Source organism: Nerophis ophidion, linkage group LG15 (assembly GCF_033978795.1).
Source record: "Nerophis ophidion isolate RoL-2023_Sa linkage group LG15, RoL_Noph_v1.0, whole genome shotgun sequence".
NCBI lineage: Eukaryota > Metazoa > Chordata > Actinopteri > Syngnathiformes > Syngnathidae > Nerophis > Nerophis ophidion.
Window position 1 is genome coordinate 35,845,355 of NC_084625.1, and position 13,379 is coordinate 35,858,733.

The following is a 13,379-nucleotide window of genomic DNA, read 5'->3' on the forward strand; positions in this document are numbered from 1 at the left end:
TTCGGTACTGTAAGAAAACAACAAAATATAAATTTTTTGCTTATTTATTCACCAAATTTGTGAACAATGGTTTGATCTTTTAAACGTTGGGAACACTAATAATTCTGCCTACGTAAGTCCACATTAAACTGCCTCAAGTGTTTGCTTAGATGAAATAAAATGACACAACTTTTCTTCTACATATAAAAAGTGCAACATTAAACAGTTTCAAGTCAACTCATCATGCTTAATTTATTACAGCATTTGGGAAGCCTGTAGTTGATGTTTATTATGTAAATTTTATATTTGTATCAACATGTGATAGCAGGGACTCTGCCATTCAAAACCAGGCTGCTACATTACCAATGATTAATGTAACTATAACTGAAAAAATAGTACAGTAGCAATAGGAGAGACTATTCATACCTAAACACCATGGAGTTCATTTAGGCTTAATGATGCACTTACATTATTATATCAACTATCAGAGACACAAACTCTTCATTTAATATAATGTCCTTTTTCGCTGCTTCAATGCACCTCAATCAACACTGTACGTAACACACACACACACACACCGCAAAATTAACTAACGTTACGCTAAAAGCTAACTAGCCTTCACCTCAAACAGGACTGCGAGTGAGCTGAGCTGCAGTTTGTTTCTTGAAGATCAACGGGCTCATAGTGATGTTTAGAAAGTAGTTGACTTGGAAGTGTTTAGTGTAATTTGGAGAGTCCGCTGCTCACCTGCTAAACGCCTATTTGCTCGACGCTGAAAAGCTGACTAGATACGCTCTGAAAACGCACTGCGGATTGGCTTATCGCTATGGTTGTAACCAATCAGATGGTTGTGTGGGAGGGACAATGCAGGGTGCTGTGCAGGAGAAAGAGGCAGAACGGAGTGGAGCAGCTTGTTAAGACTTTAGCATAGGCGGTTACTTCATATGTTCGTGTGGAACTTGTTCGGTACTCCTCCGCACCGAACCGGAACCCCCGTACCGAAACGGTTCAATACAAATACACGTATCGTTTACACCCCTACTATTGACTTAATTTAGCTTAAAATACTGTGTGTAATGCTAGGTAATAGGGAAATAATTTAAATTATATTGTTACACTGCCATCCTATGTCTGATTTTAATTGTGATCGAAACTTAAATCTGTTAATCCATCACCCGTTAATCCATCCACCTCATTTCTACTGCTTGTCCCTTTCGGGGTCACGGGGGCTCCAGCCTATTCCAGCTGCACTCGGGCGAAAGGCAGGCTACACCCTGGACTATTGCAGGGCCAACATGAATATCAACATTGGTATGACCAATTCTGCCCCTGTGACTGACTGGTACCAGCTCGGTAGCTTAAATCAGTGGTCCCCAACCTTTTTATATCAGCGGACCGGTCAACGCTTAATAATTTGTCCCGCGGCCCGGGGGGGGTGTCCTTTTTTTTCTTTTTGTTTTTTTTCTTCTTTGTCATGAAAAAGGGATGTTTTTGTCATGAAAATTTGATTTTTTTTGTGGTTGGTGCACTATTTGTAAGTGTATAATGTGTTTTTTATGTTGATTTAATAAAAAAAAAAAAAAAAAAAAAAATTTAATAAAAAATTATTCTGCGGCCCGGTGGTTGGGGACCACTGGCTTAAATGATAACATGAAAACAAGACATTAGCATCTTTCTGCATTAAGAAATGGCATGCCACAATACAAACACATCGTTTTCTGAGCAACTAAACTATTCAGTTATGCATATTGAATGTACAAGATCAATCAATCAATCAATGTTTACTTATATATGTGTTCTCTTCAAAGAATGTGAGACAGAGGTCTTTCTTCTAACAGTAATAAACTGATTTTTTTTGCTACGCACTTTTCATTTAAATAAATCAACAGCAAAAGTTGTTACATTAAAACAGATAAAACACTCAGATTAAAACATCACTTGTGAAGTATCCAAACAGGAAAAAAGTGGTTTTAACAGCATTGTTTTTAGTTAAAAAAAATATAACTCGCTTAAAAGATTTCAGTGTGTGTATAAGTACTTACTAAGCGATTCAACAATGCAAAAATGATAACCATGATATTTTTGGTCACGATAACCGAGATATAAAACTTTCATATCATCATAGTTTTCATTAAATAATATTTTGTATTTGTTTTAGTATTTGAATTTCAAAATACATTTCAATAAACCACATCAAGCGATGTAAAATAACGAGTAAAGTTGTAGTCTGTCAGTGAAGATAACCGAGGGCTGTCTGGGTGCAAACAGCCATGCAGAAAGTCATCCATCCGTAGTTGAAGTGCATGTTCACAGAAATTATACATTTTTAATAAAAGAACAATAATCACAATTGGACAAATATGACGTGTTAATATGAAGTTTGTTTCTTCACTCACAATTCACTTTTTGAAACTTGAATGTTTTTATGTTTTGCAGTGGGCCCAGTCATCATGTCTTTTGAAGAAAAGATGGAAGCAGATGGCAGATCTATATATGTTGGAAATGTGAGTTAGACTTGCATGCACAATATGCTCATTTTGTTTGCATCCGGCCCGCCAGCGTGTACAGTTAAATGGGCATCTACATCAACAGTATGATTCTACTATCCCAAGTTAAATGGGCATCTACATCAACAGTATGATTTGTCTGAGCAGGACAGCACAGATTTTACAAAATCTGGGGTGGTGGCATGGTCAATGTGACATCATATAATTTGTATATATGTTAATGATAAATAATGTACATACATTTAATAACAAGTCTTTATATTAATTATTATTAACTAGGGCTGTCAAATGATTAAAATATTTAATCGCGATTAATTGCATTTGGTCATAGTTAACTCAAAATTAATCGCAGATACATATCATTTTTCATCATTAAGTGTACCCTAGACAAATAATTTTCAAGTTTTAACACCTTGAATGGACAATTACTTTGCTTTAAATACATGTGTTTTTAACAGCTCAACACAAAAATGACAACAAAAAAAAATGCCACATTTTGTAGAAATACAGAATTTCTCTTCTTCCTTTAGGAGCAGTTGCATTCAGAGGAGGAGCTAAACTTCCCTGTTTAGATACCTGCTTCACGCATAAATAACACAAAATGTTCATTGATATGATCATGCTTTGAATGTCAAAGATATTTTTCTAATCCACCCATCCATTTTTTACCACTTGTCCTTTTTGTGGTCACGAGGGCTGGAGCCTATCCTAGCTGTAATCTGTGATATTTACAATAAATGCTTCTCATAGTCTGTACATTACATGTTGTTCAAGTTAATGGTCTTTATATTGCTGCATAGTATTGTATGCATGGTAACCTTATCTATTACTTAATAAAATGTAATATTCAGCCTGCTAATCATTTTGTAATTGACTCAACCAGAAGATGTTATAAATCAGCCAGCCAAAAATGTTTTCCAAAAGTATTAAACTCAAATGCAAGTGAATCAAAAACTTTACATTAACATTACAAAGTTTAGTATGAGGAACCGAGCTGCTTATAACTATTGCAAGTTAAAATGCAAAGCCAACGTATTCTTATACAGTAGGCTTTTTACCTGGCGCAGACAAAGAGGATGGTCTCGCTGTTATCGTCACCAAATGTTAACGCCATTTCTTTCCCCTTGTTGTTGGCTTCAGCTGAGTCGCTAAAGGTGCCAAATGCAGGAGTTGCAGCCGTACATCTAACTTGGCTGCACTCTTAAGCCATGAGAAAAATCCTGTGTTAAACCAGATGCTTCCTCAGAATGGAGGTATTCCCACCACTTGTCTTGATTTTGGTGTCACAAATACTGCAGAGAGTGTAACCTGGAAAAGACAAGCCACACTTTAGAGCGTTTTTGTCATGAAACATTGATGGGTGGCAAGATGGGTTGTCCGCTTCGAAATCCCCTTTTTTCTTCTCAAGTGCTAGCAAGTACTCACCACTCGCACTTTGTGAAATAGACATGACGTCATGCACAACCCAGGTGACCAAAACATGGCAGCCCTGGATCTTGCGTGAATAGGTGCCAAAAACTTAGCGGCCACTGGTGCCCATCCTTAGTGACGAAGCATGATCGTAGACAGGATATATAGCATAGTGCTTTCATTTTGAAGCCGGAAAAGTGTGATTGGTTTGAGGTATTGTCTTAACTTGTTCTGATGTTGGATCGACTCTTTGCAATGGAAAAGTCTCCTTTCGAACTCTGAAGTGAAGCACCACCCGCCTATAATACACGTGCGACAGGCGTTTGCTGCAGGGATGTCGCCTCTTCCCAAAGCGAAAAATAGTCCTTTCTTTTCCGGAGAACAAGTTGCCACGGCTGTAAATTTGATATTTCCATAAGGTAGTCTTTCTTTTTTTCATTTCTGCTCGCTTGTGGCTCATGAATAACAAGAGAACTAAAGCCAAGTTCCCTCCGCTACGGCACTCCCCGAGGGTCAAAATTGACACGTGTGCGTTAATCGCCCGCTAAAAAAATGCTGTGCCGTTATTGAAATTTATAATTGACGTGTTTTTATCACATTAACTTTGAAAGCCCTATCCATCCATCCCCTTTGGGGTGGCAGGGGGCGCTGGTGCCTAGTATTTACATATTTTGTTATATTGTTTTGCTCTATTTTTATAATTGTTGTACAACGTAACAATACATATTAAAACATGCTATCAGTGGCAGCTGCAGGTCTTTTTAAGTAGTTAACCTGTTATTGGAGAGGACAGTCTCCCTGTTCGATCACTGTTTGACTGTGAGCACAACAAAGTCGAGCATTTGTATAATGATTGTCTCGTTTGGCTTCAGCGCTGTGACACTCATCAATGAAAAAAAAGTTGCGCAAACTGTCACCAGAGTAGTTGATTCTAAACAAAAGTTAAATGCATCTTAACGCATCAACGCGTCAATGAAAAGCAAACACAAAAAAACATATTTGACCACTTTCTTTATATTTTAGGGGAAGCTGAACTTCCCTTAGAGTCTTCATCAATGCCACTGCTGTATTACCTGCATGTTAAAACAAGGCGGGTCCATAACTTCAGGACAAGAATTGACTCTAAGGGCTGGCTGGATAAGTCTGGCTGGAGTGGAGCGCAAGCCGAAATCCGCCGTCAGCCGCCGGAGCAATAGGTGGCAACGAAGCTGAGTGGGCGGAGCACACACTTGTGTGCGTGTTGCTAACGGTGGATTGTTTTTCAGTGGGGTCATTTTCTGCGCATCCCTAGTCAACAATATTTAAATATCGGTATTATATCCATTCATACAATATATTACTTTAATTTGTTTAAACGTAAAAAAAAATCCACAATTTTAAGGTGTGGCAGCTTCAATTTAGCTGTGGCACTGTGCCACAATCCGATACATATGGGGAAGCGCTGTATATCTTTTTTCTTTAACTTGGGTTTTCCTATGGGCAAGACTGTCGATGTGGGCGGGCCTTTGTTTGGGGACTAATGTACAATAAATTACATTTTATATATGCTCAGTTCCATCAACAGCAAATCTGTACTGTAAATTATCCTCATTTTAATACATTTTAGGTGGACTATGGCGCTACTGCAGAAGAGCTTGAGGCTCACTTCCACGGCTGTGGTTCAGTAAACAGAGTCACCATCCTGTGTGACAAATACACAGGGCATCCCAAAGGGTAAATAAATCACCATTACAAACATGTTTACATTTTTGACATATACCAATTGTATCCAAAAGTGCAGTAGGGCTGGGCGATAAATCGAGTTTGTAAGATTTAATTTTCAAACAAGATATGAATCAAGAAATTAATCAATTTATTTCATGATAAAATGACCAAACGCTGCTTATTTATTGTGTTCCTTGTTCTTCCCTGCCTCTCACTCCCTCGCAATACTCCATGGTCTATCAAACCCCTCTCCTTCCTCCTTTCAAGACACACTTGCATGTATTAGAACACCCATGATTGGTTGGTTGTTTACTATGATGAGTCACAATTGGTTGAAATTAGGGCAAAACGTTTGGGACAGGCCAATCAGAGGCAAGATAAAGCGGGTCATCGAACCTAGAAGGGAAATCACAACAGGCATCCCAAATGACTATGAGAGAGTCGTAGAAGAGAAGAGGGAATATTTAAGCAGGCAATTTTATATATTAAAACATCTAGTGGACGATGGCAGGGGGAGAATCTTCTTTAGATTTTTCTTTTAGTGATGTAGACTACGTCCAGGAAACCCACAATGCGTCTATTTGGCCACATTTGGACAAATGTATGCGTCTGTATAAAACATTCATTTGAGTTGTTTACCATGTAAGCCCAAATCAAAACTGTTGCCAAGCTAAGATCGTTTCATCGTCGACTGGGAATTAAAAAGTGCCTGCTGGCAAATTAATTTTTTTATCTGAGTTTGATACATTTTGTATTATTTGCACAGCTATGTTATTTACTTTACGTAGAAGGAATATTTTTCAATTTTATTTTATTTACCTTTTTCTGTGCTCTTAATACCCCTCTTGACTAACTGGGTTAATAAAAGTTCCACTGACTGTTTACAGTACAGTTGTCATTAACTTCATTTTTAGTGAATCTCGCTCAAAAATAAATATCTTATATGTATACTTTCACCGGAAAATATATGGAGATATATATCGAATATCGAGTTTAAGTAAAAATATCGAGATATACTTTTTCGTCCATATCGCCCAGCCCAAACGTGCAGCCCACAGCTTGTTTTATTTTAGCAGCGACATATTTCTCAAATAAATGTAAACAGAAAAACAAATGCCGGAGCAAGATGTGAAAACATAGATTTTTGATTTTTGAATCATCCTGAACAAAAAGGTAGAATACATTGAGAGTGATAATCGTCTAGGCCTAAGTACACGTGACAAACCTCTTGAATCTTGTAGCTATGTAACTAAAAAGTGTTTGTCTGTGTTATATTTTACCATAACTTAATTCTATTGTCCTAGGTTTGCCTACATCGAATTTGCAGACAAAGAGTCTGTAAGGACAGCCATGGCTTTGGACGAGTCACTTTTTAGAGGAAGGCAGATAAAGGTTAGGTTTTTTTAAGATTGTCTTGTTTTTTTTTTTAATTATGTTGCTTTATTATGTCCAATTGTTTCACCTCCCAGGTTGGCGCAAAGAGAACAAACCGACCAGGCATCAGCACCACAGATCGCGGTTTTTCCAGAGCCCGATTTCGATCAAGGGGAGGAGGAAACTTCTCGTCGCGTGGTCGCTACTACAGTGGCTACACACCACCTAGAGGCAGAGGACGGGCCTTCAGGTGAGGGGACTAATGATGAAAAACATCATCTTCACTCTTTACAGTCACTTGGTCAGCTAGAGGAGAATCCTTCTGAGTCATGCACGTTGACCTCTATTTTTTTTTAGTACACTTCCTACTTTTGCCATTGGTATTCATTTCTAGCACACTATTCTTTTTTCAGAATTCCCATAGTCCCATGTGAAGCTCATAACTGATTGGTGTTAACAGTTGATGAGCTTTAAGAAACAAGGTAAATCATATTTACCTTGTAAATCATATTTACCTTGTTGTGCCCCCCCACCCCAAAAAAAATCAAGTATGGAGACAAGACTTTCATTGCTTCATCTCATCAGTTGTGATGCACAAAGACATGTTTACATGCGTAGTTTTGAGACACAAGCTATCAATTTTCTGTTGTAAAATGGCTGCCTACTTAATTACTTGTCCAACGTTGTAGTCTCTGTTACGTCATCTTGTTTTTTCTGCTAAAGCGAGATTAGTAGTTGACCCTGAGGTACACATTACTTCTTAGCAACTGTCACATCGGTATAAGCTAGCCTCAGTCAGTGATCATTGTCCTGTAAGTTTTATAATTTTAGTTGGACAAAGGATGTGCCTCGGTGGGCACCAAAGCAAATACATGTTGCTTATCAAGGCTCAACTCATCACAAATACTAATACATGATTTGGGGTGTCAGCTTGTATCAAAAATCTCTGATACAAACAGTCTTGCAGCGTGTTTACTCTTGCAAAGCTGGAAAACCAGTTATCATCCAAATGTCCTCCAATAAAAGTTTCGTCTTGTATTTAAGTGAAGTCATTTACAAAAGGTAAACATGGCATTTTACCTTTTGTATGTACAGCTATGTACTTTATCATCTTTGCATAGTTGCATATTTCTTTCACATAAATGTCTCTAGGCAGATGTGTATTAGAAAGTATCCAATAAAAAACGTGTCCACATCATTCAACTTACTGCATCATAACCTTAACTTGATTATTTAGGCCACAAAGTTTGGCCAAAAAATGTATTGCCACACCACTTCAACCTAAAGGGACCTATTAAGCAAAACCAACTTTTCTTGCCTATTTGTACCTCGGCCTTGGCCGATATTCGATAAGTCAATTAACCAACGTCGGTAAGTTTTTCAACGGCAATATATTGCCATGTGAGTGCTCCAAGGCATTCACGCTTTTCATAGTTTTTTCAGCAGCCGCGTGCGTTTGTGCCACAGCAGAATGGAAAGAAGAGTCAAATCAAGCGATTAGACTTTTTGTGAGGCGAGACAAGACCGTGGCTCTTATGTTCATAATGAACTTTGTGTTTTTTAAAGGTGCATATTCGGCGAATGAGACGGTCTGCAAGAGCTGTGATTATTTTGTATCAGTTTCCGAGAATGCGGGCGTTTGTAATAAATGGACAGTAATGATAACCGCTTTAAAACTACCGTATTACGGTATTAAAAGAAATGATCAAAGACCCGTCATTCATAACGGAACTTTGAGACGGACGAACAAACTGACTGGCGCTTGCTTGTTAGCTACTTTAAATGCTAACATGCAAACAACACACATTGTCATTCTCCAATCTAAACTTGTTGAAACACATTACTGTATAAACATCACATTAAAGATAAATTATGTGCTGTTTTTGCACAAAGTTATCAATGAACTCAAAAGTGTCAAAATGAAAATGTGACGTCACATAAACTGGAAGTGAAAGAACTGATGACCCTTCACAATTTACAATAAAAGATTAACATATTTATACAAACAAATAAAAAATATGGCTCTCATGAAGCAAAAACAATCTATAACAAAGTAAATAAAAGGTATATAGTATCTATTTATTTTAGTTATAAAAATAAAACAAAATACAACTTGTTTAAAATTATTTAGTGTATATGTACATTTTGAGCATATTACACAATACCATGATGAAGATAACCATGATCATTTTGGCCAACATTACTTTATTTAACCATTTTATTTGTTTTTGTTATATTTGAGGATTTCCCATTCCCTCCTGAAAGGGGAACTGCACTTTTTTATTGGAATTTTGCCTATGGGTCGCAATCATTATAAAAGATGGAACAAGCGTCTTTTAGTGTCATCAACCCAGTTTCAGGTCCTAAACGGCTGTCAAAGTGTACCAACTTGTCGGAATACCCACTCAGACGTCTTATGTCCAGGTGAGATGCATGATTTATGATCGCCAATAACTAGATGGAGCAAGGAAGCTAGAAAGCAGACCACTTGACCACATTGAACATAGGGACACACGGCGCCGCTATAAATCGTTTGTCTGCGTTAGTTACAGATACTGATGTATCTGTAACAGTATCAATAAAACTTAATATTCAAATCACAAAATGTAAATGGAGTTATGTTGGCGCTTTTTGAATAGTTATTTATTGGATTTTATGGGCAAAATTGAGGTGCTCTCATTGGCTCTTCTGTAAGTGGACTTTTATTTACAGTTTAGAATGCTTTTAAAAAAATCAATTCGTCATCTCAATCGTGAACGATAGGCAATATTCCCCCCATAAAGTGCAGTTCCCCTTTAACAGAAACAGATACTATTTTATTGATTTTAGTTGTAATTGTTTTTCATTTATTCATGTGCAATATTTTGCCTACTAAGTATTTAATTTTATTATTTCTTTGCTTTATTTAATTTTGTATTTAAAAGTTTACATTTCAATTACAATGTTAAAATAAACGAAAAATACAAGTTATTTGCATTTGAAATGGTATACTTCCATTATTATGTATATTCTTACCCCAGTGGTTAATTTGGTATGTTTATCAGCAATAAATTGTAGATCAATATATTTCTATCCTCTCGTTGTGGCCAGACTGGCTCGGACATGCATTGCCGTTGTTGCCATTTCTCATATCAAGTATAAGTAGACCACATATGGAAGCGCTAAAACTACATCATGGAAAACATGATGTAGTTTTAGTCGAAATGGAGGCATGTAAATAAGACCACCCATAAAATGATGCATCCAGAAGATACGTTCAGAAAGCGGCTTAAACTGTCTTTAAAACATAATCTACGGCAGTGGTTCTCAAATGGGGGTACGCGTGCCCCTGGGGGTACTTGAAGGTATGCCAAGGGGTACGTGAGATTATTTAAAAATATTCTAAAAATACCAAAAATTCAAAAAATTCTTTATAGATATATTTATTGAATAATACTTCAACAAAATATGAATGTATGTTCATAAACTGTGAAAAGAAATGCATCAATGCAATAGTCAGTGTTGACAGCTAAATTTTTTGTGGACATGTTCCATAAATATTGATGTTAAAGATTTCTTTTTTGTGAAGAAATGTTTAGAATTAAGTTCATGAATCCAGATGGATCTCTATTACAATCCCCAAAGAGGGCACTTTAAGTTGATTATTATTATTTATTCATAATTGAATCACATGTTTATTTTTCAACAAGATCTTTAGTTATTTTTATATCTTTTTTTCCCAAATAGTTTATGAAAGTCCACTACCAATGAGCAATATATTTTGCACTGTTATACAATTTAATAAATCAGAAACTAGTGCTGTATTTTACTTCTTTATCTCCTTTTTTTTTAACCAAACATCCTTCGCTCTGATTAGGGGGTACTTGAATTAAAAAAAAATTCTCAGGGGGTACATCACTGAAGAAAGGTTGAGAACCACTGATCTACGGTATGCAAAATATTGACCACAGAACTACTATCACATGTTATGTAGACACAAGGAAGTGTTTTAATTATAAAAAAAGTGATCATGTCTCCTTAAAAACCCGCATTAGACCATTCTAGAAAGTTAATAATAAATAGGCATTATTCTGAAAAATACTATTAAAAAGTAATTAATTATAGTTACTCGTTAGTTGACCACAAAAGTAATTGAATTACTAACATAACCATTCTTTAATAAATGTAATTCATTACTAGGGAAAGTAATTTATACGTTACTTAAAAGGCCTGTTGCCTAGTGATGTGTGACCTCATTGAGGGTTTCGACGAAGATGTTTTTTAGCTTTTTTTTAGTTTTTCGGCTTTGACGCAGGCTCTTTTAAATGGGTAAATAAATGGGTTGTACTTGTATAGCGCTTTTCTACCTTCAAGGTACTCAAAGCGCTTTGACACTACTTCCACATTTACCCATTCACACACACATTCACACACTGATGGAGGGAGCTGCCATGCAAGGCGCCAACCGGCACCCATCAGGAGCAAGGGTGAAGTATCTTGCTCAGGACACAACGGACGTGACGAGGTTGGTTCTAGGTGGGATTTGAACCAGTGACCCCTCGGGTTGCGCACGGCCACTATCCCACTGCGCCACCGGATTGTGTTACCTCTATTTTAGTAAAGCCATGAATGTGCTTCCATGGCTATCATATTGTGTGCAAATGGGGTATATATTGGATGGGAAGTTTGTCACTTCAATCATTGATTTTTTTCGTTAAATATTCTCACTGTGTGCGTGTGCATATGTTGTTGTCTGCCTTGTCAGTGTGATAGGGCCTCTTACTGTTTAATATCAAGTTCATTTTAATGTGGTGCTGTTTGTTGTTGTCTGCCTTGTCAGTGTGATAGTGCCTCTTACTGTTTAATATCAAGTTCATTTTATTGTGGTGCTGTTTGTTGTTTTCACTAGTAAAAATATTTCGTGCATTGAACTTTCTGCACTTAAGATGCTGCCTTATCGACATAAAACCACATCAAAAGTAGCGTGCCACATTACATCAAGCTAACGGCGCTGTAACGGATCTAGTAATTAGAATACTCGTTACTAGTAAACATTGTTCTAGAATGCCTTTATTACGAACACTGTAAAAAGGCTTGTGTTTTTCATACCTATCCAGGGTTTCCCCTAGATTGCTACTTCATATGTTGTGGTAGTCGCGTTGTTAGGGGCGTGGTCAATATGATGTCATCATATATCGTTATGAGAATTTAAGAACTTTCAGTTTTGGTTTCACCATTGGACCAAAGCGGCAGTGTTTTGCCAGAAGACCAAATATTATGTCTCTAATAGCTATGCTGATGTATAATTGCAGACTATCAAACATGACACCACTACCAAGAATGTGTCCGGGCGGATGCAGGTCCGAATCACAGAAAGACATGCGCAAACATTTTTTTTTAAATAGTGGTGAAACTATAATGCTGGTGGTGGCTATTTATTGCTACCACGCAAATTTCCGATAGCTAACATTAGCATTATCATTTTGAATTGAGCATCTAAAGTCCCTTACTAGTCCAGCAGGGACACAGCCAAGGCAGCATCAGTATGAAATTCCTAGTTTTTGAGCTCACACCATCCTGACTGTCCTTTTATCCAAGTAAGCTTTTTTTTCTTCTTTTGTCTCCTCGGACAAAACTTTTAGTATCTTTTGGTTTTGGCGTTTCGGGCATGATAGCAGTAATTGCACATAGGCGTTTTTCTTCTTCTTTTAGTTTTCTGGCGGCACGTTCTATGTTCGTCTGTATTCGACCCCCTCAGGCAATGACAGAGGTGTCAATATAAAAAGTTGTAAGTTGATGTATCATCCCAAAAGTTCAAAAAATATTTTATGAAAGTTGAAAAAACGAGTGCTGCTTTAAAAAGGTTAAACAAATATATATTAAAAAACAAATGTGCTCTTAATACCATATATTTTTGCTTTTATTATCAGAATCCGCTTTATAGGCCAAATTTTTAACACTCGAGGAATTTGACTTTGCAGACTGTGCTCTCCTTGTTCAATGCAATTTCAAGAGTTGCTGCTTATAGTAAAATATAACACAGGCTACATTATATTCTGCCCTCCCTGAATGTTGCAAGTTAGTGTGGTGGATGGTCCGAATCTTAAACAGCAACAAAATTGAATTTAGTACAAAAGTTTTATTTACCTGTTTGTGGAAAATTTCTGTTCTAGAGTCACCTCTACACTAAATGAATTGGGAGGGACACGACATAAGAGGTCAAGTCACCCTGAACACTGAACAGTAATATAAGTTGTTATACTACAAATCAGGCCATCATGGAGTGTATAAATAAGAAGGGAAGACCAAGCCTGAGGTGCGCTCTTTCGTAATTGCTTCACGGGGTTCACCATCTTTTGTCTCCGGAGACATTGTCCGTGTGAACATATCGATTCAATCCAACTTTGTACTATCTGATTATGAGTA

General features: G+C 37.0%; 1 protein-coding gene across 3 annotated transcripts in view; it reads left to right on the forward strand.

Moving 5' to 3' along the window:
• Nucleotides 1-13,379, forward strand: part of pabpn1 (poly(A) binding protein, nuclear 1) — a 59,196-nt gene that overhangs the window by 24,975 nt on the left and 20,842 nt on the right. For all 3 annotated transcript variants that reach the window (XM_061922088.1, XM_061922089.1, XM_061922090.1), the window contains exons 3-6: nucleotides 2,416-2,483; nucleotides 5,503-5,609; nucleotides 6,905-6,992; nucleotides 7,070-7,224. In XM_061922088.1, the coding sequence (XP_061778072.1) occupies nucleotides 2,416-2,483; nucleotides 5,503-5,609; nucleotides 6,905-6,992; nucleotides 7,070-7,224 (418 nt within the window). The remainder of the gene's footprint in view (nucleotides 1-2,415; nucleotides 2,484-5,502; nucleotides 5,610-6,904; nucleotides 6,993-7,069; nucleotides 7,225-13,379) is intronic.